Here is a 27,909-nt window from a genome sequence, read left to right on the forward strand (position 1 = left end):
CCTTTTAACATCCAACAACCCCCCCCCCCCATAAAAAAAGGGGGAACGCCATTTTGGTAGCAAGGCTCCTTGCACAAAATGGTAAAAGGTGGAACATTTGGCACCATCTGGTGGCCAAACAAAAGTGTCATTACAGTCCACCCCCAGATACTCTGCAAAGGAGAAGTGCTCACTAACTGATTTAGATACATTTGAGAACAATATTTAAGTGGAATATGTACATCGGCTTATGTACAAAACAAATTGAATTACCTGATAAACTGTGGGCACAATCCAGTTATTCTGTCTGCACAGGCAAACAATTTCAGCCACTTCCCATGATGCATAGTTGGACAGTCCAAACTCCTTGAATTTCCCCTGAGGGAGACATTTTGAAACTAAACATCAGGCGCGCACATAATAATCGTATTAATTCGTTACTGAACAAAAATGTGTTTCCTTGCCTCTTTGTGGAGCTCGTCGCAAGCCCGCAGGGTATCCACGATTGGATTGAGGTGATCGGGGGCGTGCAAGTAGAACAGGTCCACGCAGTCGGTCTGCAAACGCTTCAGGGAGGTTTCCAGTTGAGAGCGCACACTCTCTGCTTTCAACGTCTTGCCGTCCCACGGGTTTGCCTTGGTGGCGATGCTGACTGATTTCAGAGAAAGACACAATACAAGTCATTTAGTCGGTTTCTACACTACAGTCTATTTTAAGATTACAGTAGCTGTTATATCAATGAGTATGGGTATCACAAAAATGAAAGGAAATGAATATACATTTCCTGATAAAAGTAAGCAGTAGCAGCTCGGTATGTTCTGAAATTATGCATGGCACTTTCTGTTGTATTACTGAGCGTTTACGACCAAAAAAGGCAAATGTTGACGACCACATTAGTTATCTCCGTTTTGTGTTAAAAAAAAAAAAAAGTTAAACAATGTATTCACTTTTTTATTTTATTATTATTATTGTGGTAAAATGACATACTGTATGCCTTATGGCACTTGCCACTGTAGTTACAGTGTTGATAAGTTACAATATGGTCTTCTTAGCGTTAATAGAGTTCCGGACCGGTAAATATATACATTAAAAAAAATATATGAGGTTTTACAACAAAAACGAACACGAATGCGCAGACAACCACTTAGAGTTGTCTGCTTTTTTTAAATTATTTTTGCTACGTTTGATTACAGGCTGCACACGATGAAGAAATCACTCAGCATAAGACAGAGAACGTAGCACTATTGTTATATAATCAACTCAACCCGTTTTGGGGAGGTTCATGCCCCCCATGATGGCCTCTGACTTTCCGTCCATGTACATGAAGGCAGTGTCCATCTGTTTGTGTCCGCGCTCCAGGAAGGTCTTGGCCATCTCCAGACTCTGCTCGGCGTCTGCCCGGCCTCCGAAGGCCATGGTGCCGAGCAAGGTAACCGGTCGCGTCGTCGACATGTTTCGCCAAGGTGCAAACTTGACGGAAAATTTGCCGCACAGCGCACTCGCTATAAAATGTAAATTGCTTAGCGAGGGGAGTCGCGCTGTTATTACGCACTGCATAGTTGTAAAGTTCAAAGTTCGCGTGGGACAGCGCGAAAAAAAAAAATACATGGACGTCAGTAGCTCCGCCTCCTATACAGGCAGATAGCTGATATACACCAAAGTGACACTAGAGGGAGCCAAATAACTTAAATCAGCACAGGTTACCTGTCATGAGCGAAAATACATCCATACAGAGACACGTTATATATAGAGAATATTTGTATTTTCGCAACAACAAAAGTTTCGAAGAAAACAAACGTGAGTTGTGATTTTTTTTAAATTACGAGAAGAAAGTCAAGTGAATTAGAAAAAAATATATATAACTTTTAGACATTTTATGAACTTACTGTCCATGTATGAATATGAGATGTGATACAAAAAAATTATACCAGTGCCTTTACTTGGCTAAAAACAAAGGTAGTGAGGCGTAAATGGTTGAGTATGCTTGTTTTATTGGCCACCGTTTACCATACTGTATGTTGTATTGTTTTTTTTAAATTTATTTATTGTAAATTATTTTGCGGACGACTAAGTTAAAACTTGTGGAGTTGTGGACCCTAGTTCGAGAACCCCTGCTATAAAGTCTATCATATTCATTGTTCTTTTGTTTTTGGTGGCCTCAACATGTCCGAACACTCAGTTATTGCAAGCATGTGCATTTTTGTGAACTTTTTGTTTTCATTTAGAGGGCCCAAACACTTTTTCCAATCTAGACAAAATAGGGATGAAATTGAACTTTAGTTCAGCCATTTTAAGCTCTTATGCAATCTGTGTTTGTAATCGTTCAGAAACAAGTATCCTTGCAGTTGGGCCTAGTGTTTATTCTTTGCATATTGCCACCTATTTGCAAGTTACAGCGTATTCAATCATTTTCGTCCATAGAAGCTTGTGATCAAGCCGCCATACAATTAAAATTAAAATATGACCCAGAAACTAAAAATGGCCCCTGAGGGAAGTGCAGCCTTCCTTCTCTACATGGATGCACCTTTTCAATTTGTATAAATAGCAGAGTCATTAGCTGTCTTGTGTCCTAATTTGAACGTCATGTAGCCAATGATGTGTCCTCTTCCAAGGGCCTTTCAGCAGTGACCCCACAACTCTATGGGGGTCACAAGCACACACATGTGGGCAATGAAAGCTTTGTTTACGAGAACAGCGGCGGCCGCCGACCCCTTGACCGCACCAGTCAGCTGTTTGCTCTCCCTCCCGCACCCCACAAGCTGGCCATTAAAAGATTTCACAGGACTCGCAGAATCCAATGCAACTGATAACGTCTCTTCAAATACTGTATACATATTATTTATAGTCATTTCAGATGAGTATGACATACTGCCAAAAGCACATTGTTAGCTAGCTATGACGTGGCGTCTGCTAGCCAAACGCTGAGCCACACTAGCTAGTGACTTTTTTTTGTGTTAAAGGTAAACTTAAAAAAAAAAAAATCTAATCTTTTTTTAAACACGTATAGCTGTTTACTAAGTAAATAAACTTAAAGAAAGTTTAAGGGGCTGCCATACATTTTAAGTAGCCTACTGGGTGTTTGTGTGCGCGTGCGTGGGGCTCTGAACAACACGCACACACTGACAGACACATTACCAAGTGAATAGAGGGTGCCTCCTCCAGGTCTTTTTTTTTTTTTTTTTTTTCTTCCCCTCAAGTGAAACATCTGCAGGGAGCAAGTGTGGCCGAGCTTCTGTTTTCTGGGTGATTTCTGGCAGTGCGTCACACTCGCACGCGGAGAACGAGAGCGCGGACGCACGCCGTCTATTGGCTATGTCATGAGTGACATCTTTGGAATAATTGGCTCTTTTCCACGCAGAACACCAACTCACGTGCCTTTGAACTATTTTTTTCTTGTATTTTTTTTGCAGCGTTAATGGGTAGATTTTATACTCATGAGCGCGCGTGCGAGCGAATCACGTGTTTTAAACTAAAAAGGAGGATTATGGAGAGTGTGTTTGTATTACTTTTGTTCTTAGTGTTTGTTCAAGGAGCACACGTCCACCGGTATGGCAACTCCAACAGCCTCCAGTCGTTCATGTGAGTAACCAGTTCGACTTTGCCTTGAGAGTTTGAAGGGAAGAGTCAACAAATTCACTGACTGTTAAACCAAAAAGTGTGGACATTTGGCTATATATGATGAATGATGATGATGATGGATGATGATTGGTCTTAGCTTGCTCTCCCATGCTGTGTTTTGTATTGTGCAGCTGGAAGGTGATGCACAGTAGGCTACATGTGTGTTGTTGCACTCCTAAAATTCATTTATGGTCAAATTTCTGCATCATTTGTCAGTTGTCACAAGCCAGAGAATATTCACAGTATGATATACGTTGTTAAAAGTCCTCTAATACTTTTTACTTTTTTGTTTTGATATATATTTTTTTTTTAGCTTTGAATCAAATGCACTCATTTAGCTAATTAAATCATTAGTTTATTGATGTATTGTCACTAAAACATATACATCAATAAAATACAAAATTCTGTGAAGTTAGTAGTCTTTGTATTTGATTGATTATTAATGATAATAGCATTAATTATCAACATTACATGAGAAATTGCATTTGACATGAACTGCACATGATGTTGAATTAATTGTTTTGCTCAGTCAGAAGTTTCTTTGCATCACAGTTCCTCTTCTATGGCTATCATTACACCTGCCTACCAATGACTTTTCTGCATATGGAGCAAAACTACAACTGCGCTGAAGTCTCGCAAGAATTGTCGACATCTCAATAATGGCTGAACTCCAAATTGGAGCACTTTTGTTTTTGGAGACCTTAACCCCCAGCAAAGTCGTCCTCGTTGGCCTTTGCTGCTATTTTAAAACTACTCAACCGTCTCGCTTTAGAGCGCCACCTGTCCTACTTGCTGCATGTGCAGAAAAAAAATGCTTCTGTGGAAAAGTTTGAGGGGTCACTAACAGTGTAGCGGTATCTAATGTGTCCAAATTTGTCCCAGATCAACTTTTTGTTAAAAAAAAAAAGCATCAGAAGCAACTGCCTAAACACGCACTCAAGATGGCTGCCATGTTCCTCAAGTCGACTTTTGAATCTGTTCACCTGCGCGGAACATTTCAACACCTTAATGATTTCTCCCCGCTTCGCTCGCAGGCCCAACGTTTGCACGGAGCGTGAGATGATGCTGGTGGCCCAGAGGCAGCCGTGCGTTCAGGCTTTCACGCGCATGGTCAAAGTGTGGAAGCAGGGCTGCGCGGGGCAGTCGTGGTGCGTCGGGTACGAGAGGAGGTGAGCAACTCACGTGTGTTTATTTTTTGACACCACGGGTGGGCAAAGTGTGGCTCGCGGGCCGCCCAGTTGGTTCTTTCATCCGGCCTGCATTTTTCACACCAAGACATTTGATAAACAGCAGGCCCCGCTGACCAATCCAAATCCGCCACCCTGTCATATGCCATTTATATTGCCATGTCCGCCATCTGTCTGTGATGCATGTAATGTTGTTGTCTTCCTCCGTTACAGTCTAATGAAAAATAATTTCCCCACAGGGGCCAATCAATCAATCAATCAATCAATCAATCAATCAATCAATCAATCAATCAATCAATCAATCAATCAATCAATCAATCAATCAACCCATCCATCCATCCATCCATCAATCCATCAATATAAATGGAATAATAGTGCATTTATTCATTATTATTTACCTTTTAATTCATTTATCACTGTAAAAAATTGTTTTGCTTTATTGTAAATAAAACAAAGATGCGTAAAATAAACAATGTAACTAACATATTACTGGCATCTAAAATCTAAAACCTGAAACTGACCAATATAAATCCAATCTAATGTACAAAATTAATTTAGGTGTCTTGAAAAATGATGGATTAGGAGATTTTATGTTTCTGCCCAACGCCAACAATATTATGTAGTTTACATATTTATACTGTTTTTAATTTATTAAATAATTGGTTAAATAATAAAAAAAATAATTAATTGTAACATATCAATACAAAAATTAAATGAATAAAATTTTTATCAATATTGAAATTATTATTATTATTATCATGCACTTATTTGATTAGATAATACTTACATTTATTATGATTACATTAATCATAAATACAATAAATTATCTCTATTTTATCAATTTTAATGTGATACATAATTTAAAAAAAAATAATTGTGATTATTTTTGCTGTAAATTAAATTATCCACGAATTAAATTAAAGCAATTAGGTAATGACCTTGTCTGGCACACAAATGACTGTATATGAATCCGTCCGAGCCCCCCGTCAAAGAGATGGTGGACAGTATCGCGTTTCAATCATACACTCGTCCCCGCCTCCCTCCATTTTGTGGATACACTTTAAATGGACACATTTGACTTTTGTCCACCGGCCACGTTTGCTTTGATCCTTCATTAGCAGCACAATGCCATCATTTTCCCATATCGCCTTTTTCTCTCCCGGACTCGTCCTCTAATGACAGCCGTCTTGCACTTAAGGTGTACACGCACTCACACACCATCCCCACTCAACGCAACCAGCCATTAAACACCCAAAAGTCAACATTCCACAGAAAGTCTTTATGGTAACACAGTCCCTGAGTCATCCCTCGTCAGAGTTGCTCACTGCCTGCTTTGAAGGCCGCCGAGGGCTACAATTACTTGCTGTAAACAAAGTTGTCACGAGGCCTAATAACCGTGGCGGAGTGGCAATGAGAGGCCTCTCAAAAGTACAAGGGACCTGACACCGTTCCCTAAACATCAGACGTGTCTGGGAAATGTGTGCTGAACAAAACCAGTGAAAAAAAACACTGTTTATTTTGAACCGTGCACGCTTGTATCGATATTGGCTGTCATGTGTGTCTGACGAGTGCTTGTGTATGTTTTTCCATTTCTGACAGGACGGCGTACTACACTGCGTACAGACAAATGTACCGGCAGGATTATCACACTGTCTACAAGTGCTGCTCCGGATGGTCTCAACTCAACGGAGAAGCCGGCTGCCTTTATCGTAAGTACAGCGTTCAGCCTCCTCTTTGGCGGATACGTTTAGTTTCACGCGTTTGACAAAAAAGAAACCTTCCATGTTCCATTTCGCGATTCTCATTTAGTACGATTCAGAATCGATTTGAAATGTCCCAAAATCGTTTTTTATTTAAATTATTTTATATTTTCTTGCCTGTTCATGTTGTACCCGGTTTGGCCACTGAGGGGCAGTGTGGTTCCACGCGGTCTAATACACTGTTAAGTTGTAGCCACATTAGAGAGTAGAAGGAAAAAGTCACGATCAAGTTATTCCAATAAAAGTTTTTTTTTTTTCAGCGTGGAGCCGTTCTTTTGAGTGTTAAAAGTGCAGCGAGTAGCGCGCTAATTAGCATTAGCGTGTCTGACTGGAGTAGATCATTACAATTCCTTGCACATCTATAGATGGGAGCAAAAATCATTGTCAATCAAAAGTCGTTCTTAATCGAAAATCGCAATCAAATCGAATCGTGAGACATTCAAAGATTCCCACCCCTAGTTAGCATGTGTGCCTAGCAAGTTCTGACTGCGTTTTGGGGTTCAAATCTCAGTTTAAGCTTTGCCTGGAGTTTGCGAAAGGTCAAATGAAGGTCACCTGTAAAGCTGAAAGTGCATTTCAGGTTCACCCTGAAATTTCATCGGAAAGCTGAAACTTTTTCGTGAGTACTTTCCCCAAAGCTTCATGAGAGCAAAACGAGTCTCCAGGAACGTAATCTGGAGTATGAGAAGATGTCAGCACCGTGGTATTGTGGTTCCTCCTGTCGTCGCTCTTCAAAGGGCTCTTTGTCTCCGCGGTGCAACTTTTCCACATTGGTTACAAGATCGCAACCTGCTCCCTTCCCTTCATCAACAGACGATCTTTAAAAGACATTCCTTGGGAGTCGGGACTTCCCTTTTTCGAGTAGATACGAGGAGTTATCTCCTCTTTTTTCGCGGGACAATGGCTGCCCTTCTGAACAGGCTTTTATCTCCGTAACCAAATATGTTGCAGCACTTGGAGATGGGACAAACTAATCGCTGAGCCTGGATAAATGCTCGCTGGCGTTGTAATCTTCCCACCTTGTGTCGAGACGTTTTCTTCCGTTGTGTGTGAGCTCATTAGGCAAATGACGTGCTGTTATTGAGAGGCGGTTGAGGGTCTAATCACGTCGTTAGGGCCAGCAGACATAAAGGCTGGGAAGTGGCTGAAGGTCACATTGTAACATCTGTCAGTAGCTTACCATTTCCCTCTTATCTTTGACTCCATTGTAGCTGCCTAAATGTTGGTTTCCTGTCGTAGGCGTCCTTTTGCGTAATGAAACTTTTTTTTACGACAATAAAGATTTGTAAGATAAATTGGGATTTTTGTTTTTGGAATAACTCATCATATTATTAGGAAAACCTTGTTGTGAATTAATTATGTTCAGTTGGCTTTTGTTCACATAATATTGTCCTTCTTTATTCAATCCATACTTCATACTATTGATCAGAGAAATCGTCACAGGATCGAATATTTTTAGAATCGATTATTCTATCAATTAATCGGATGCATTTTTATTTTGCATTAAAGTGTATTACAAAAGTATTTTTGAAGAAAAATAAAACTATTTTTTTTGTAACTCTGACTTCTTGCTAACTCTAATCTTACCACAAAGAAACTGTGTGTAATTATATGATTTTGTTATATTATTTATGTTTCTTTATTTGTACCAGGGGTGTCAGGCGATTACAATTTTAATCGTAATTAATCGCATGAGTTCAATAGTTAACTCATGATTAATCACACATTTTATATCCGTTCTAAATGTACAATAAAATGTACAATAAAAATTTATTTTCTAAGTTTTTATGCTCTTGTTAACATAAAAGTGATTTTTTTTTAAACTAATGGAAATATGGCTGCATCTTTTAGTCATCGATACAGTAATTTCATAATTCATAAAATTGAGTTAAAATTAAAAAGATGTACTGTACTGTAAAAACCGAGTGTGATATTGATTTGTCTTGAGGTCATTTTTCTGCCACTAGATGGCATAATTGCATTTGTTAGACATTGGTGACAGCTCAGTGCATTTTGTTTTCATATTAAGCGCTATCTAATCTTTAACATGAAGTAACTTGTGAAATAATGCACATTAAAAAAAAAATTAAATACAACTTGACCCCGTCTCCACAAATATATGCATTATTATTAAATTTATTACTGCTAAATTTTGATGTGGACATGTCTGCTGCGTTGCGACTGGAATTCCTCCAGTACAGGCTTTCTAAATAATCACACGTTAAAAAAATTTGTGGCGTTAAAGGAACTTTAAATTAACTCAAAATTAACTCTAATATTGACACCCCTAATTTGTATATAATTAATGTACATTTATTTATAGTATATGATTTTATTCTTGCAAAATCAATCTAGCAAGAAAAACGTCAGTCTTTAAAAATATTTTGCAACATTGTGACTTAAAAAAAAATCTAAATAAAATGTCACTTGCTGAAATATGAATGTAAATCTTAGGTCCGACAAGAACTGTATTACATGATTGATTATTTCCCTCCTTTTAGACATTTCCCTTTTTCTCCCCATTTTAATGTAGCCTAATACTCATTTGTTTCAACCAGATAGTTTAGTGCTATAAGAAATAATAATAAATTATAATAAATATAGGTTTAATATAATAATTTTAAAAAACATATAATTTGATGTATCACTCAAGTACGAGCCTTAAGATCTATAGAGACCTGTCTCTTTCTTTCTATTTAAACATTTGCAGGCCACAACGCAGCCCCCTCCCCTCGATACATCTCCGAGGTGACTCTTGAATGCCTCCGAGACGACTCCAATTATCTCAATGGCTCGATGTGCTTCTGACAAAAGAGTGAAGAGCTCTTGACTTTGTGATGGCGACTTCCTCCACTTGAGAGTTCTAAAGCAACCACGAGTCGCCTCGACCCCGAGCCACGGGCCCCGGGATAGTACGAACCAACGGGGGTCAGTCGGGAGCGGAAGAAATCGGTTACGTTGAATGATGGCAACAATAGCTTCGTGGTGGTGATTGGGCCGGCGGGGGCCGAGGGTCGGGGACAATGGCTCCTCCGGTTTGTCCTCCTGGTTAAATGCTGAATGGGAATTGGCCTCCCTTTGTGGCGGGACCGAGCTGGCAGAGGTAGAACATGCAAAACAGGTCGAGTGGTGCGAACAAAGGAAACGGCGCGGTGCGTAGCCGTGGGTGGTCTTTATGTGGGTGTCGTGGAACAGTATGTCGCAGCTCATTGGCGCCGACCCAGATGCATACAAATTTGCGTGAGTGGAATTCCTGAAAAATAATCAACAAACTCCAACTCAAGAGTACGTACATGAAACATATCATGAATCTGATGAGATGGAGAAAAGAATGTGCTTGAATTTTAATATAAAGAACAAATTAGTTACTTCTCAAATCCACTTACTGGTAACTCCAGCCATTTCCACTGAAGCAACCCCCTTCGCTCCCGGCTGTTTTTCTGGATTTTGACAGATTTTGCCAGGCCCAGAGAGTATTGTCTTCTATTGCGATAAAAACATGGAACCTAACAAAAGAAAGATTAGAGTCTTGTCTTTCATCAGAAAAAAAAGTATATTTGTATTTATAGCAAAGTTTCATCATTATTCACAAATCTGTTGAAAACACTGGCAAAAAGAGCTTGTTGCAACATGGGCCCCGCTGATCTCTTCTACTCTACTGCCACCTGCTGGCCATTTTTTTTGTAATAATACCATTGCTTTAAGCGACCTCTTCATCAATCAAGGCCTTCTGTATGCTCTAGCAGAAAAAAAACCCATAAAGAGTTTAGGACAAAGTATTAAAAAACATATTTATACATTTTTGGGTTTGAATGAGTACATGAGCAAAACTGTCCTTAATCTTTACTATACTTTTTTTTTTACATTTCTCAAACTTATTTGATTTAATGAGCCATTCACAGTTTTAAAACGCGTACAGGTCCGTGTGTACTTCGACTTACAGCGACAAAAAACGCCCCCCCCCCCCCCCCCCCCCCCGCTGTCCGGACCGCTCTCTGTGGGTTAAACTGATCGACGGAGCCTAAACAAACACGGGTGGCTGCCACTGCGACGATGTGGTCATCCCCTCGGTGAGTTGCAAGAATCGGCACCTGCTTCGGGCTTTTCAGTTTGCTCAGCACGAGTCGCTGCCCCCGCTTTGTCTGCCTGCGCTCTCTGCGGACGCCGCTAATCCTCTCACAGAAAAAGCGTCTTTGTAGTGAAGTGCAGATTTTCCCTGTGACGGATGAGAGTGAGTTTTATGCCACTCTGAATGCCACATTTAGGTTTTTAATTCATGGGAGATTAATCAGCAGGACTACTCAGTGTTAGACCCCCCCCCCCCCAAGCCCAAGAGTAGTCGATGGCTTTCCTCCCACATTCCAAAGATATCCATGGTAGGATAAACGAAGACTAAATTGCCCATAGGTGTGAATGTGTTTCACCCGTATTCCAAAAACATGCTTGCTAGTTTCATCACTGTAAAGCAGAGATGGGCAACTCAAATGCTGGAGGGGCCCACAATTTTTCACCATTGCTAAAGGAGGGCCACATAGGATTACGTACTTCCTACCCAGATGTAAGGGGGAAGGGGGGGGGGGTGCCACTTTAAATATGGACAAAATGTGTACGCTTCGCATTTTTTTTATACTTTACATTTTTTTAGCAAAAATAAACTCACTCAAAATTTCATTGAGGCACAATGTTTGTCCTGTATATCATTTGAAATCCGCAAATAATTATTAGGCCTACTTACGTTGTAGTATACGGCAGTATAAAACCCAGTGTAAGTGCAACTAAGACATGTCTGCCATCTAGTGGTGAATGGGGATTTTACAACGTATTTGCAGATTCCTTTTTTTTCTTCATATTTTGGATTTCCCTATGTTTCCCTTTAAATTCAGTTATGTGTTCTTGTATTGCCCATCTCCATGCCTTCCTTTAGTTTTGCTAGAGCGCTAGTTGTGCTGGACTAGAATTGCTCAACTTGGCATAGCATATCATGCAGTTAGCATGCTGACTCCCATCACTCAACACAAGACAACTAGATTTAAAAAACAACCACAGCTATTTTCTTAAGATGCAACCTAGGGGCAAGAGATACAATAAAAACAGCAAAGGCCCCAGAATTGAACCCTGTGGAACACCGTACATTCCGTTTTACATGTGAGATCATATTGCACATATTCAGCTGACCACTTTCTTTCTTTTTTTTACTTGACATAGTTAGTATAAAATAATTAAAACAATAAAGACACCACACAACGTACCGTCACAACATTCACAAGTCGACTACTGAGCGCACTAAATTCCCTGCAGCGCAGATAGACCAAGCAATCTAGCGTGATCACCTGCACCCAATGATGGCCGAGCTGGGCGTGTCATCAGCAATGATATGAGCCAGGTGTGTGTCTTGACCTCCGCCAACCCTTCAGACAGACTCACCGAACCCCCGGGGTTCGATCGAGCCCAGGTTAAGAAGCACTGTTCAAAAGCAAGAAGGTGAAAGAATCTCCTGTGTGTGAGCGCCTGGAGGGTCCCGATTTGCTGAAGACGCCCTTCGAAATGCGGATGTTTTGGCTGGAGCTTTGGCCTCTGTGGAGCCTCACGAGGTCTGCACTCAATTTCGCTTGTTCGAGACCTCCATGTCGTGTCCCCTTCCTTTGTGCGGCGATGTCATTCCCCACGGCTGACATGATACCACTAAATCCTGGCTGCGAGTACACCTCATCCAACGTGTGTTTTCAATACCCTAAAGCACCGTTTACACTCCCTTTGCAGAGAAACAGATGTCTCTAAATCCAAATTGAGTTATATAGATGCCTGAGTGTAATTAAAGCAGTCCTAACAATTTACATTACATAGTTATTTCCCAATTTAGCCTGTGGTGGTGATTAGATCGAGGAAATGTCATGAATTAGAAGTGGCAGTTTTTAGCATCTTAACCGATTTTTTAAACGTTGAGAGATCCCACACATGGTTTGTCGTAGTACCAAGATTGACCTGTGAGAGGCAGCGTGGTGCCACAGGGCCACCGGACTGCTAGAACATACAAAGAGGAAGACAGATTGAAGAATTAATCAAATAAGCTAGGCTGGTCAAAGCACTTTCTGTGTCCACTGCACGATCTGAGGCAATCTGAGGTGCACGTGCGCGGCAGGTCGGCCATCTTGTCTCGCTAACCCATGTCAACCACACAATGGCAAAACATATAAGTACGTACAATCTACGCTACGCATTCGGAAAATTCTATAAAACAATATACATCACTTTGTTATTGTCTTGCTCCTGATCTATCTATCTATCTATCTATCTATCTATCTATCTATCTATCTATCTATCTATCTATCTATCTATCTATCTATCTATCTATCTATCTATCTATCTATCTATCCATCCATCCATCCATCCATCCATCCATCCATCCATCCATCCATCCATCCATCCATCCATCCATCCATCCATCCATCCATCTATCCATCTATCCATCTATCCATCTATCTATCTATCTAATTTTACGACTGCGTATCGGCAATTGTATGTACAGGCATTACTTATAAATTTTGTCCTAGTGTGGTTGCCGTAGATTAGCGCCTCAGATCGTGCAGGGGTCACAGATAGCGCCTTGACAAGGCTAACTGTTTTATTGCATATCTGATGAGAAGGAAAGAAAAATACGCCATTTTGATGATCAGTGTTTGTGTATCTCGCTTTAAACATTGACGATTGTCAGGCCCGAGCTTTTTTAAAGTAGGTCAGGGAGGAAAAATTCATGTTTACACACCCCAGAGCGCAGGATAATCGCTCCAGATAATAAGCCCTAATAATGACCAATGTTATGCAAGATGGATGGACAGATAGTTCACGATGGACTGCTTTTTGAATGCAATACTGGCGAGGACGTTCTGATTGGAGGGCTTAGCACACCTCCAGTTCATATCGCAGAATGTTAACATTACCGCTGGGTCATTGGCATTCATCTAAAAGTTCAGTTCAAATCTAATCTCCTTGTGGGAAGCAAGACTTTTTCACTTGGAAGTAATCCAGTTTGTTGCTACCACGTATTTGTGGTGTTGGAATGGAAACGTTACAGTTGGAGCCAAGTGTTAAGATTCTGGAGGAGTCTCAAAGTCCTGCTGCGGTCAGGAGTCAACGGGCCGATGATAAGGCTTTGATAGCAGCAGCTTTGCAGATGTGGTGACATCAGCCAGGTGTTTCACTTACCTGTGTTTGTTTGTTTTGTGGTGCAGCTGTGTGTAGCTATGGCGTCTGCTTCAACGGGGGCCAGTGTCGAGAGGGATCCACTCAGCTATGCGACTGTCCTGCAGGGTTCAACGGGCCCAGCTGCCAATATGGTGAGTGGTGAACTATTTTTATTTTTTTTATAATTAATGGAATACATTGCAACCTCAATGCTCAACCATGTATTTGTTTTTTAAAACTAAATTTCCCCATAGAAGTTTACGGAAGCGTATTGCATTCACTTGGGAGCTTTGTTTTTTTGAGTATTTTTTTTTCTGTTAAATTTTTTTCCCTCTGTTTTTCTGAAGAAGAAAAAAATTCTGAGTAATTTTTCCCTGTTTTATAAAATAATTATTTTTCTGTTTTTCTGAATATTTTATTTTCAGTTTTTCTGAATATTTTATTTTCAGTTTTTCAGATTTTTTTTTAAAAAGTTTTTCTGAATATTTTTTTTTAAAGGGATTTACCCTCAGAGATTAGACAATACAGTATTCACATTCATTCCTTTATTGAGAGCCAGTAAGTAAACATGAGCATCTTATTGCATATGGAGCTATGCTAAGTCTGCTAACTCACTTGGAGTTCAGAGGTTAAAAAAAAACCAACAACTACGAAAAACAGAACACCAGCTCTGTTTTTCTGACAATTTTTTTTCTCTTTTTTTGAAGAAAAAAAAATCTGTTTTTTTGAATAATTTTTTTCCATTTTTCTGAATAATCCCACAATCACCCCTCCCTGTTTTTCTGAATATTTTTTCCTCCTGTTTTTCTGAATAATTTTTTTCAGCCTGTTTTTCGGAATATTTTTTTGACAGACAAAAAATATTCAGTAAAACAGAAAAAATGTATTCAGAAAAACAGAAAATAAAAAAGAAATACTAGTCCGAAAAACAGGAGGTTTTTTCCCCCCAAGTGAATGCAATACGCTTCCGTAGAAATTAATTAGATTTTGAAATAATTTGTTTGGTCAGCATGATGAAACTTTTTTGAACTGTGCAAACACACACAGCATAGAAGTCTAGATTCCTATAGTGCTTGCCCTTTTTCAGGTCGCAGTGCGCATATACAAGTAGACAAACTAGTCACTGTAACTAACATCCATGTTTTTGATACAATCTCATGCTTTAAGGCGTTCCAGATTTGAAATTCCGCTGCACTTTATCACGTCTTAAGTTTTTTGAGTCTTTTTCTATCCCACTAATGAGGATTTGGCGGTGAAACAAAATAATGAAGTGAGAACATTTTGCATCCAGAAGGTCAACAGGTTCGCAGTGGTCAAGTTGTTTTCTTTTGTTTTTTCTTGGAATTAGTCAAGTCCATACATCAAAAACAGACAGGGTAGGTCTTGTCTTAAATTCCTCACTGTAGTATTCATATAGACATAGAAGAATATGAAGTATTTCTTACGTACGGTTACGCGTTTTATTATATAATCATCACAACCTGTAACTACTACTTTCTACATTCACCTCACAGAGGTTTTTAGTCAGGCAAATGATTTTGCATTAGCGACAGTAGCAAACAAACAAGTCGAAAGCCAGAAAGTCAGTTGACCAATTGGAAGACCAGATGCAAAAAAAAGACTTCCAGTTCTACATATCAATGCAGAAGTCGTGAAATCGAAGTCTACTGTCTGTTCAACCCCGATGGACAATTTAGAGTCTTCACTTAACCTACCATGTATGTTTTTGGATTCAATCACACGCTTGAAGGTGTCCCAGAGTCGAGATTCTTTTCCATCCCGCTAATGAGAATCTAACAGTTAACTCTGACCTGTGATTGGCTGATGACCAGTCCAGGGTGTACCCCATCTGTCGTCCAAAATCAACTGGATTAGGCTCCAGCTCACCCTCGACCCTAATAAGGACGAGCGCAAAAGAAACTGAATGGATGGCCTCTTTCTCCATGTGAATGAGATTCTTGGCACCTCAGCATTTTGGCTTCTCGACCAGCAGAACAAACATTTTATCTGCGGAGACGCCATTGTTGAATTCCGGCTGTTAAACTGAAACAGCGGAGGTCCCTGTTGTTTTTTCCCGATAGCGCACCACACGACAGGAAATTCCTGCAAGTGTCGACACCGTCCGAGAATGATCCCCCCCCACCACCCCCACCCCCAGCACGCTCGTTTGCGTGAGGATCACATTGAGGCGACAAATCCACCTTGCTCTATTTTCTCAAGAGCTCTGCGGTGCAGCAGATGTGTCTTCATGACACCATGCCGCAAACATTCACCCCCTCCGTGCTCGTTAAGGTGCTCGTGATCAAGCCGCGGCAATCCGGCACTGACAGCCCGTTTATGCGATCAGAGCGCTGCGCGGTTCCTAAGCCGAGCTGAGTTGCTTCTGATTACTTCACGCTTCATTATCTACGGGGACGCGCGTCTACGCTGATGTTCCTTCTTTAATGTGACACAGCATATGGCGGAGGGGGGATATAGAATATGGCTGCTCTATTTCCAGTAAACACGCGTCTGCTGTCCATGCCGTTAGTCCGTAAACACTTCTACCGGTTATACTGTTCTGGGTAGTGCTGCAATGGATTACAAAAGCCACGATTCGGATCAGATCACGAATTTGAGTCACGGATCGGATCGTTTTTTGGATCAGCAAAAAAAAGAAAAGATAATTAATTTATTTTGTAAAGTGCTTTTCCCTTTTAATTAAAAGAAATTCAATTCAAAATGTCTAATATAGCCGTGTATGATTTAGTGTCTTCATTTATTTAGTAAAACTCCTTTTCACATAAATAAATAAATAAAATAAATACATTCAAAATGTCTAATATAGCCATTTAGGATTTAGGAACACAACTTTTAAGTGCAATGTTAGGCAGAAACATTGTTTTTTTACGAGAAAGTAATTTTCTGTTACTTCCCCCAAAAATTCTAGCGCCCCAGCTGCTGGAAAATTAACGTTTTTTGTTTATTTTTTGTTGCAATGTTTTTTTTTTTTACAGTGTATATCTCATTAGATGTCCTTTCAAAATAAATGTTAATACAATAAATGCTACCATCTATAGGACATTACAGAAATTGTAGTTATTTTCACTTCAAAAAAAATTGTCAATTCACAAAGAAATTATGGTAAAATTATGAATTTTTACTATTAATTTTTCAGTAAATGTTTATATTTTGTTCTTTTTTTAGGGTTTTAAAGTTGAATTGAATTTTATTCCATTAAAAAACTGGCAAATACTTGTGAAATTATGATACATTTGTGAACGTATTTTAATTTTTTTAATGTGTTTTATAAAATAAATGAAGACAAAGTTCAATTAACCTTTAAAAATAAAATAAAATAATAATAATAAAAATACCTCAACATGCAATTTAAGGCACGTTCCCTTCCTTTAAACATGGAGAGTGAATTACAAAGTAGCCTTGGTCCAGAATATTGAAAAATAATTAAAGTAAGCCAGGTACCAGCTGACCAATTTGGTCACTCGTTAGTCATGCTAACAGCTAGCCGCTAGCCACTTACGTGGGAGACGTAATTAATTAGCGTCCTAAATTAGCGATTGAACATGAGTTTGGGATAGCGTTGTACTGATGTTGGTCGCAACTACAACGTCAATCAACTACGATAAGAAACATCTCAAAGGGAAGTCAAGCTAGCTATCACGCCACGACGTGGGCGAACTTCAAAGTAAAAGTCTACTGCATTGCCGTCAATGTATTACTGTATTTACTTGAACAGAAAAGCTAAGGGTGTGATTGCCAACCGCTGTGCTCAAAAGATATACTAACGCGGGTATCTACCTGTTGTGTTAAACTAAACCACAATTTCACACTCTTATTTTTATTTCAGTCCCCATTACTCATAGTTAGGGATATTACGCTTTGGGGTCGCAGCTGTTGTCCACTGCGTGTAGACGCTAAAGATGTCAACAGACGGCACTCAAAAGCCTCCAGTCGTCATTCACTCACCCTTTCATAGCTTTAAAAAAAAAAAAAAGTGTTTCTCCCTTGTTTGTAATATATGTCTGTGTTTATGCCGTGCGTGTCCATGTGTTTTCAAAGGGGGCGATTAGTCTGCTGCTTTCAATAGTTGTGTGAGGCTGCCATTTTGTCAAAGTGATGTACAGTGTAATGCCATAATTACCGCTTTGCGTCTTAAGTCTGCGGCGAAGTGATGACAGGGAGTTGGTGGGTTTTGTGAAACTTTTTCAAAGGCAACAAATCCTGCTTCTTTTAAAGGATTAAACGTCTCAACTTTCCGAACCTAAATGCTCTCATTCATCTGCACAGCAGATTGTCTTTCGATCATTTGAAATGGCTCAAGATTTTATTTTATTTTATTTAGCATTAAGAAGCTGTCACACGTACGTCGTACGTCATGTCATTTTAAAGTGTTGTGGAATTCTCATATGAGCGTCTTCACAGTCTAAATTTCACTTTCTTACAGATGGTTGTGATTTGCTTTTGCTGTTTTACTACAACTATGCTAGCTAGCTAGCGAAACGCAGCAACGCAAATGCTACTCTCAGCTAATAAACACATGCTTCTTTAGTTCTGTAGTGTGACTTATTTCCGACACAAATACATGGGTTGACACCTATTGATAGAGTCATCTTTGAAAGCACCTAAAAAAAACAACATTTTGTTACCTTGCTAGCATTCATGCTATGATGTTATTAGCTAATTGAGCCAAAATTTACTTTTTGGGATTTGTATGCACTAACTTGATCTTACTCATGAATGTGAGTGTGAATGGTGGTTTGTTTATATGTGCCAGGGACAGGGTGGACCCCGCTTCTGTCACCCCAAAGTTAGCTGATCATCCTAATGAGGAGATTCGCGATGTAGAAAATGGATGGCTTAATTTGTATTGGATGGATCAATTCAGATTTCATCCATTTTCAACCATTTTACTTGTTTATGATGACGTGCAGGCTGGAATCAGGACTCTGGACTGGTTGTCTGTCAATTGCATGTCATGTATAGACAAAACAACCATCCACGCTCACACTTGACTTATGGACAATTAAGTCAAGTCTATTATAGAGACATGTTTTGGGTGGGATGTCAAGTTCACACAAAGATCATTCAGTCCAGTCCAAAACTACATTTAATCTTTCAAACCTCTCAAATACTCCATGTTATTTTGACATTCTCCAGCCAAAGGTGCTTGAAATCATTATTTTGCATCAATTTAAAAGTACTCCATTAAAAACAGTGTAAAAACGGTTCTGTGTATGCGACCTGTCATCGCTACATAAGTGCTGTTTTGGAGGATGGGGAGTGGAGGTCAACATTTTCCAAAGCTTTTTTTTTTTAATCTCAGACATAAAGACTGTGAATAAATGCTACGAATCTAGTCTACCATCACGTTCCCGAGGGAAAATGAACTCAAGTGCTTTAAAACGTAAAACGGATTTATTGTTTAGAATGTTATGGGACGTGAATATGAGGCAATGATACCAAATTTGAAAGCAGACATTTACAGTCATGACAGACTATGTAACCTGATACTATTGTCATAGCTGCAGCTTGGACAGGTTTGTGTTTCCTGATCATGCCATTTATGTCTGTCGGAGTCATTTTTTCGGCCAGTTATGGGGTCATGCCGCAATGCCGCACTATCTTTCGAGCTTTAGTGACTACGGAACTGAATAACCCCTTGACTAGACTTACTTTAATGGAATCAGATTTATGGAATGCCTTTTTTTTTTTTTTACTGTTTATATCTTACATGGGCTGCTGACTGACATTTTTATTGCAAATGGGGGTACTTTTCGATTGAGACGTTGCACTGCTGACGTTAAGAGAACATTCCATTTGTATCTCAGAAAGGATTTATGGGTTTTTCCTGTTTGTCCTCAAAAGTAATGTACTGAAAAACGATCCTTGGTTCCATTGACTGAGTAACTGGAAGCGGCAAAAAAAAAAAAAAAAGGAAAAAAAGGCCAAAGAGCATTAGCGCTATGCATTTTTAAGAAAGAACGATTGCGTGTACATATCATCAGGGAATCTGATTTCAGATGTTTCCCTGTACAACCTATAATAGAATAATAGAATAGAATATAGAATATAATAGACGTCCTACTCTCCAATGACTTTAAGGTTCAATAGTGGTCTCTCCCCAGTCAAATTGTTCCTCAACATGTTATAACCAGCCCACCACTCAACAATGCAGACGGACCGACGGGTCCTGCAATGCTTCACGTAGTTCTTCCCAAAACGAATCCTCATCAGGCATGTGTTTTTCGTGGCCGCCGTGGCCGAAGGGCATGGTTCTTTCAAGTCGCCCCCCCATCTCAGTCTCTCCAGGGCGGAAGAATCTCTAGAAACACGCAGTCGTACCTCAAGGATGAGCTGATTAGATTTCGGCCGGTCAAAGGTGGCGCGTCAAGGTCAACGTGACCTCACATCTGTCTGTTCAGGAACGCCGGGTCGGGATAGCATCTCTTTTGTGGTGCGTAGCGTCCGCAGGGAGAATTGAAGCGGTGAACCGGGCAAAGGCCGCCAGGATGTCACTAAACCTGTCAGGAATTCCAACGCTAACGATGACAGATTCAGAACCCAGGACAACTTACAACACATTCAAATGTATTTTTTAGTCAAGTGTAAAAGCAGTAGTTTGTCTTCTTTTCTGCAGAAAAAATTAAACAGTAACAGTTTGAACAGTCAGAATTAGAGGCTGAGCCGCATTGTGTTTGTTTACAGGGTAGTCGTGTGGCAAGTGCAAAATTCTGCTTTAAAGTGACGGAATTGGAATTGTTCATGGAAGACAAACACACCACAGAAACATATTTAAAAATAAATCTCTTGCTTTGATAATGTTGGAAAAGCCAGTAACGGCCCAGAAGCCATTTTTATTTGTTTGCTCTGCAGGAATCAGCCCATCCTGGGTAACATTGCATTTAAAATTAGGGAAGGCCCAGCACCAATTGCCACCATGGGCTGAAATGACCCAGACACAACAAAATGCAGAGTTTTGTCATGGCATGACTCCTTCTTGTGACTGTCTCCCAGTCAGCCATTTTAGATCATTTAAAAATTCCTGCGCTACGCTGGCACCGATTTGCGTGCCGGTTTTCCCCTTCCCGTTCGATCCAAAATGAGCCAACAGAATGTGTCTCAAGTTTGAAGAAATCAAATTATCATACACTCCTCCCAGAATGTTTGTGCCTACTTTTACACGCGCAACATTTACTTAATCCGGTCGTTAATGTTTATTCCCCATTGAAGACCACTAAGGAATGTAACGAGAGCCATGCCTCTCAGTATGCCTGTCCCACATTGTAAAAAATAAATCCCCCCCCCCCCCAAACTTCTCAAATTGTCTTTACTTGGGATCAAGAAAAACATTTGTGGAACCTCCATGCTGAGCTAGCCGAGCACCTGACTGAGGATTTGGAGGAAAATCAAAGCCACATGTGCATCTTCTTCCAGTCGCTGATCGTTGCCAGTTGTTAAGTGCTATTTTGTTTGCTATTATGATGAATAGTGAACGTTTCAAAGAAATGTTTCCTGTCTTGCATCAAGTGCGGTGGATCAGGTGGGAAATACTCTAAAGTGTGTGCTCAGGATTCAACATGAGCATGACTTGTGAAGTTTCCAACTACAGCACTCTTTGTAATAATATATGAGTGACGAGCCCATCCACCGCTTGAGAGGCTTTTATCAGTAAAAAGAACAAAAATACTGATAACGGGTTAGCATTGTGGACCATCGGAATGGGTTTAACAGGCCTCAGCTAAGCCATCTGTTTTTTGACTTAACTTAGCTTGAGTTACGACGTTTGGGGTTTCTAATTATAAACACACAAATAGAGGGTGAAAACCGGACAAGGTCAGGGTGAGAATTAATGTTGCTCGCTCGTAACTGTTGGCGTTGGCGAGCACAATCGTCGTAAATCGCAGCAGCAATGGACCGTTCAGTCACTGACCTCTTGTCTGTTTTGGCCATTTAGGATCTTTAATCTGCATATTGACAGCTGAAAGCAAGCGGGCCACCAAGATGTACTGTCGGTCCTGCGTCAGCCCCGGGGCGGCGTTTTCTCACTCCCGTTCTCCACCTGGTTGCCTTTCTAAAGCTTTACATCAATTATTTAAATCAGGATTGTTTTTTTGGGTGGGGTGGGGTGGGGTGGGGTGGAGGGTGGGGGGAAGGTTACACAAAATATGAAATAATTTGTAGTTGGCGAGAGGTCACTCAACTAATTCATGTGCATGAAGTGATGCAGACCGTTTAGATGCAGGGATATTATAGTTTTGGAATTTTCCTTTAAGTTAGTTTTAATTTCATTTTGAGATTTTTTAATTTATTTTTTTAGTTAGTTTTAATTCGTTTTCAGGGTGGTTCTGTTAGTTTAAGAAAAAAAAATAGTTATTTAAAAATGCTTAGTTTTAATTTAGTTTTAGTTACAGTATTAGTTTTCAATAAAAAAACAAAAAAAGTGAATTATTTGTGAGGAATATTTAATAAACACCACGGTAAAATAAAAAAAGTTACATATTTCTTACCTAACAAGTTAAATGAAAAAGCAGGCGAGCCAAAAATCGAGTCGCCTAGGAGTGATGTCATCTGAAGGTGCTTTTTGATTGGATGACATCATTTCTGTGCGACGCACTTTCCAACGTCCTTATTCCTATCGAAAGAATATATACTTACATAAAAATCAACCCTAAAGGCTCATATATTAAATTAATTACCAAATACTAAAATGAGGGACATTTTCACTACAATTATATTTAGTTTTGTAAATGTAAAATGTAGCTTCACTTAGTTGTTTTTATTTTATTTCGTTAACGAAAATGTTTTAGTTTGACTTATTTCATAAGTTTTCGTTAACTAAAATAACCTTGCTCAGATGAGAAGCGAAACGTCTTCTGATGCAACCAGAACTGTCCAGTTGCGATTAATTCAATGAAAGTGAATCGTCACATGTAATCGCATTCACATTTTTTTGCTTTAAATTTTGGATCAAATGTTTAGTGTCCCCAACTTGAAACCCTGTGGCACACCGTCTTGTTGCACGAGGTTCTAATAAGAGAGAACCACTTTGTAGTCTGAGGGCGGGGTTTGCCTTTCTACCTGCTGCTCTTTCCTGCCTAATCTGACATAATTGTGCGCTGGGCTCCCGCCCCGTCTCATTAGGCTCCGTCCGTGATGAAAGGCCGCTCCCGGTCATGCTGCAGGCGTCCGGGCCTTCAAGTATGCGTTAATCGGACGTGACAGCAGTTTGCAAAATATCATCATCGAAGTCATCAGCCAGGGCGACTGGAAACGTCCGTATGGTCATCTGATGCGTTGTCTTCTGATTAGCTCCTCAAGCCGAACACTTTGCTTATATACGTTGTTATCCGCCGTGTAATCTCGGCACGGGAAGGTCACCAAAAGCAGATGCTAATCTGATGAAAATGCAATGAGACAGAAAGTCACAACTGCTTTAAACACCGGTTTGATTTTGAATTACGTCCATTTTTGAAGTGCTTTTTTCTAAATAGAATTGAGACGTAAGCAGGAATAAAACATCTTAAGGCTTGAGTTTATAATAAGACCGTTAAACCTTAAACGTTTCTCGACAATAAACATGACATTTTGATTAATATTACATTTGTGGAAAAATCCAGCCATTTTTCTCCATCTCAGGGGGCGGCCATTTTGCCACTTACCGTCGACTGATGATGACATCGCAGTTGCTCAGGGCTCAGGCAGCGGCCGATGACAGCTCACCTGTTTTCTCAAGCTGAGCTATGATTGGTTGTTACCTGAGCAACATTGACGTCTGCTTGATGTCAAGCGGCAAAATGGCCGTCCCCTGAGATGGATAAAAACGGCAATATTAACCAGAATACCATATTTAGACCAGTGGGCCGTCCGGTATTTTGCTGCCGAAATGGCCGCGGGCCCCTTTCCATCCAAAATATCCGCCGCACTATATCTCACGCATGCGACCAGCGTACGGATGGAGACAGGTTGACAACAAATCATTTTTGGATTCCTTCTGGCTTCCATGTGTTATGTGTCTCAGACACTCCAAAGGCTCCTACAGGGTCAGAATCAGGAGCAGCGGGTCCCAACAGGTAGAGTGCAGACGCAGCACACGCAACAGGTCAGAGGGCAATCCCCCCCGAGGTCCTCAGGCATTTTTTTCAACTCTCCATCATAAAATGTGTTTCGCAAAGGCGCTTACTTCTTCAACTTTCACTGACTGCAAAAATGAAAAAAAGTCAGGAACCTGTTGGGAATCTTTTTTTTTTTAAGGGCATACACTTTTCTCACGCATTTTGTGTAGGATCTAGATCATACACATAATGTGTGAGAAAAGTGTCACATCGATGTGACCTTGCCCGTAAGTGGAGGATTACAGGCGCTCAGCTGTAGCAGAATTAAAGGGGAAGAAGAAAAAATGACATGACGTAACGACAGCTGCTTGTTATAAATGGAAGACGCTTTCTATAAAATAAAAATATCTATATAGACGTTCATACACTTGATCGTGGGGAAATAGTATGAAAAGTTAAGTTAAGTTGGGGCTAGAATTTTGTCAGGCTGCAGTACTTTAGGCTTGGAGGATTTGGCTTAAAGTTAGTGTTGGGTTATGGTTAGGGTTATTGGGTCAGGAGATAACTTTTACCTTAGAGGAGACTGAAGGCAGAAACAAAACAGCCCGTTGTAGCTTAAGTGGAGTCAAAATCCAGCAGCTTCCAATACTGAGGCTACATACAAACCATGTAGCAAAATTCCTGTCCCGTATCGTTAACTCATTCACTGCCATTGACGGTTATAGACGTCATATAAATTCATTTGAACTATCTCTATTAGTTAAAATTTTTTTCCCCACTTTTGTTAACAAGAGTATGAAAACCTAGATATAACATTTGTGATTAATCGTGAGTTAACTAGTGAAGTCATGCGATTAATTACGATTAAAATCCTGACGCCCTTAATTTTGAATAATCTTTTCTTTAAAAAAATAAAAATAAATTAAATAATTTTATTTTTAATTTTTTTATAATCTTTATTTTTTTTAAAGAAAAGATTCTTAAAAAAATTGAGGCATCAGGCAGGCGATTACAATTTGTAATCGTAATTAATCGCATGACTTCACTAGTTAACTCACGATTAATCACAAATGTTACATCTGTTCTAATACAATAAAAAAAGTATAGCTTTTCATAACTCTTGTTTAACAAAAGTGGGGAAAATGTTAAACTAATAGAAATAGATCAAATGAATTTTTGACGTCTGTAGCCGTCAATGGCAGTGAATGAGTTAAGCTGCTAGGCAGCCTCTCAGTGCTTCTCACTGTAAAACAAAAGCGCTTATGCGTTGGGAACCAGACTTTCACAAATACCACTGTTTGAATTCTCTGCTTATCTGGGTGACCCGATAGCTGAGTGCTTAGTTGGCAAACCTCGTGGAGCTTCGGCACAAATTTCCAAATTTCCGACTCTCCTCAACGGCAAGTCTCGATAACAACAACAACAAAAAGACGACTCGCCATCTCCTCCCGGATGCCCTTAAATTGTCTGTACACAAAAACTCTTTACATAAAGTGACGTTAGGAACATTTTGTCTTAAATGATTACCTTTTTAATCTGATTAGCACCAATTAACAACAGCTCAGTCCACATTTACAGGTTGTCAGGAATTAAATGGCACCCATGACCAAACTCACTATTCTAAAAAGCTACAAAAAGCAGCCTCCGCTCTGCAAGTGTGGTAATGTAGCAGCAGGGGGCAATGTTTAATTAAAGTCATGTGCAGTCGATTCCAGACTGGATCAAACCTCTTATGAGGCTGCTTCTGTTTTAAGTCGTTAACATCTTTCTCATCCAGACAGGAGTTGACATCCATGTGCTCTTTTTGTGAAGTCTATTCAATGATTTATTTATTTGATCACTTCAGCACTTTGAGGCGAAGCTGCCCGCTGGACGAAATGTAAGGAATCGTGTCGGTTGAAATAAACATTTCTGGGGTCGCTTGCACAGCAGGTCAGACGTGAAGATGTGCTTCCTGAGAGAGAGTGTAAATCTGATTCCCAGCTGCAGTTCATGGACGGTTTGCTTCTTAAGAAGGACAGATGATGAAAAAGTGACTTTTGAATGGCTTGTATACGTATATATTTGGGTCTCTGGAGTGCCTTCCCACCCATTAAGTGTGCAATTACACAACCGAGTAGGCGAGTACATTTTTGGTGAGCTGCTTTTGCTGCAAAATGGGTCTTGAAATAAGACGTTCGGGTACACTGTAAAAAAAATTTTTTTTAATAAAAAGCAAATGGTAATTTTCTGGCAGCTGTTAAAATTACAGTTAAAAACTGTACTTTAATTATGGAAGATTAAAATTTTTTTTACGAGAAAGTAATTTTCTGTTACTTCCCAAAAAATTCTAGCGCCCCAGCTGCTGGAAAATTAGCGTTTTTTGTTTATTTTTTGTTGCAATGATTTTTTTTTTACAGTGTATATCTCATTGGATGTCCTTTCAAAATAAATACAATAAATGCTACCATCTATAGGACATTACAGAAATTTTTGTTATTTTCACTTAAAAAATAAATTGTCAATTCAGAAAGAAATTATGGTAAAATTATGAATTTTTACTATAAATTTTTCAGTAAATGTTTATATTTTTTCTTTTTTTAGGGTTTTAAAAACTGGCAAATACTTGTTAAATTATGATACATTTGTCAACGTATTTTAACAATCAATATATATATTTCTAATGGAGTTTTTTTTGTAAAATAACAGTAATATAGTGTTTTTCATGTAATTTTATATTTGACATGTAAAATCAGAGTTTATTTTTGCAAATTTAATATTTTTAAAGCAGAAAAACATGTAAACATGTAAAATAAAAAGTAAAATTTTGTTATATTACAGTTTTTTTTTTACAGTGTTTTCTTGCTAAATCTGTGGTCACGACAAATAGAAATAGAACATTCGCAGAAGACTTATTCAGATCAGACCCTTAAGAGGAAACAGGTTGGGGGTATCCATGGCGCCCCCCCCCCCCCCCTACCTTCCCATACTCCTCATCCCGCATGAATGCAGCAATTTTCCGCCCCGCGGCTCCCGAGATGATATCTGCTCCGGAGGTTTCAGCGAGCGCTTTCTTAGCCACTCGTGGTCAATCGGGACATTAGCATGACCCTCCCGAGAACAGCGGCGTTGGTCCTTATCGCAGGAAGTCGCACAATGCAGCGCTGGAATGTCAACCCTCTCAGCTTGCAGCTGAGTGTGCAGGAGGGGAAAGTTCCGTGCAATCACGTATTTTTGCTCAGCGTATTTATTTTTCATTCTTTTCCAGAACACAGCGTACGATGTGGGGAAATGCACATTTTTGTAGCCGTTTCTCAGGCGCGTGTTTGTTTTGTTTCTTCATTACGAAGAAGACACAACAGCAGTAAGCACTTACTCCTAATGATGTTTGAGATGTTTTGCTGTTCATCCAGAACAGTGCTAAGCACCTCTACTGGTTTGCATGAGGAAGTGAAGCCTCAATGTAAGCTCCCAATAGCAAAAATTTGTAACTGACGCCCCACCAAACTGGTTTATACTTTATTATGATTGTTTATAGACGCATCAAGAGGGCAAAAAAACATTACTTTTGTCTAAATGAAGCTCCTTAATGAACCCTATAAGGCAAAATGTATCATATTAAATACAAGACATTTTGAGCCCTCAATTTCATGACTAGAATTTTTCCCCCCTAATAAAACCCTGAAGTATATGATCTGATACATGCATTGCATGGACAATCCATTAGAGGGCAGTATCACCCAGCGACCTTGCAAGATCGCCACAATTGAGAAAGAAGAGATACCTATACTTATTAATAGTAGTAAATGTTCTTTCTGATTTTTGGATATACTAATATGTTTGATATGTCTGTTTATTATTACATTTTTGACAGTTATACATGCACACATTTCAAGCAATGTGATCTGATGTATCAAATCAAAAGTCATATGTGGAAGTTGATTTTAATTTAATTTTATTTATTTTTTATTCAAAAGGACCTTCTTTATGCAGAGATCACTCGTTTGGAGGACAAACAATAAATACATCCCAAAATCAAAATCAAAATTGATATAAAAATATGATTAAAAATGAAATCCAAAAAAATGTAAAAACGCCTGCAGCATGAAATAAATGTGAGAGCGGAGTTTTTATTGATTGATTTTTAATTCA

The 27,909-nt window shown here is 39.5% G+C and overlaps 2 protein-coding genes across 3 annotated transcripts in view; one reads left to right on the forward strand and one right to left on the reverse strand.

Annotated features, from left to right (window-relative positions):
- akr7a3 (aldo-keto reductase family 7, member A3 (aflatoxin aldehyde reductase)) overlaps window positions 1-1,566 on the reverse strand; it is a 3,827-nt gene extending 2,261 nt beyond the window's left edge. Inside the window, exons 1-3 of the mRNA XM_086086717.1 lie at window positions 1,245-1,566; window positions 444-631; window positions 253-357 (exon numbers count right to left, since the gene is read on the reverse strand). Of these exons, the coding sequence (XP_085942843.1) occupies window positions 253-357; window positions 444-631; window positions 1,245-1,536 (585 nt within the window). The 5' untranslated portion in view covers window positions 1,537-1,566. The remainder of the gene's footprint in view (window positions 1-252; window positions 358-443; window positions 632-1,244) is intronic.
- Window positions 1,567-3,067: 1,501 nt separating this feature from the next.
- Window positions 3,068-27,909, forward strand: part of megf6b (multiple EGF-like-domains 6b) — a 54,227-nt gene continuing 29,385 nt past the window's right edge. Inside the window, exons 1-4 of one of the 2 annotated variants that reach the window (XM_086086821.1) lie at window positions 3,068-3,558; window positions 4,632-4,766; window positions 6,384-6,493; window positions 13,774-13,878. In XM_086086821.1, the coding sequence (XP_085942947.1) occupies window positions 3,395-3,558; window positions 4,632-4,766; window positions 6,384-6,493; window positions 13,774-13,878 (514 nt within the window). In that variant the 5' untranslated portion in view covers window positions 3,068-3,394. The remainder of the gene's footprint in view (window positions 3,559-4,631; window positions 4,767-6,383; window positions 6,494-13,773; window positions 13,879-27,909) is intronic. The other variant, XM_086086819.1, reaches the window with a different exon arrangement.

The sequence above is a fragment of the Leptonotus elevatus genome, chromosome 10 (genome assembly GCF_054856555.1).
Source record: "Leptonotus elevatus isolate MCC_2025b chromosome 10, RoL_Lele_1.0, whole genome shotgun sequence".
Classification (NCBI taxonomy): Eukaryota; Metazoa; Chordata; class Actinopteri; order Syngnathiformes; family Syngnathidae; genus Leptonotus; species Leptonotus elevatus.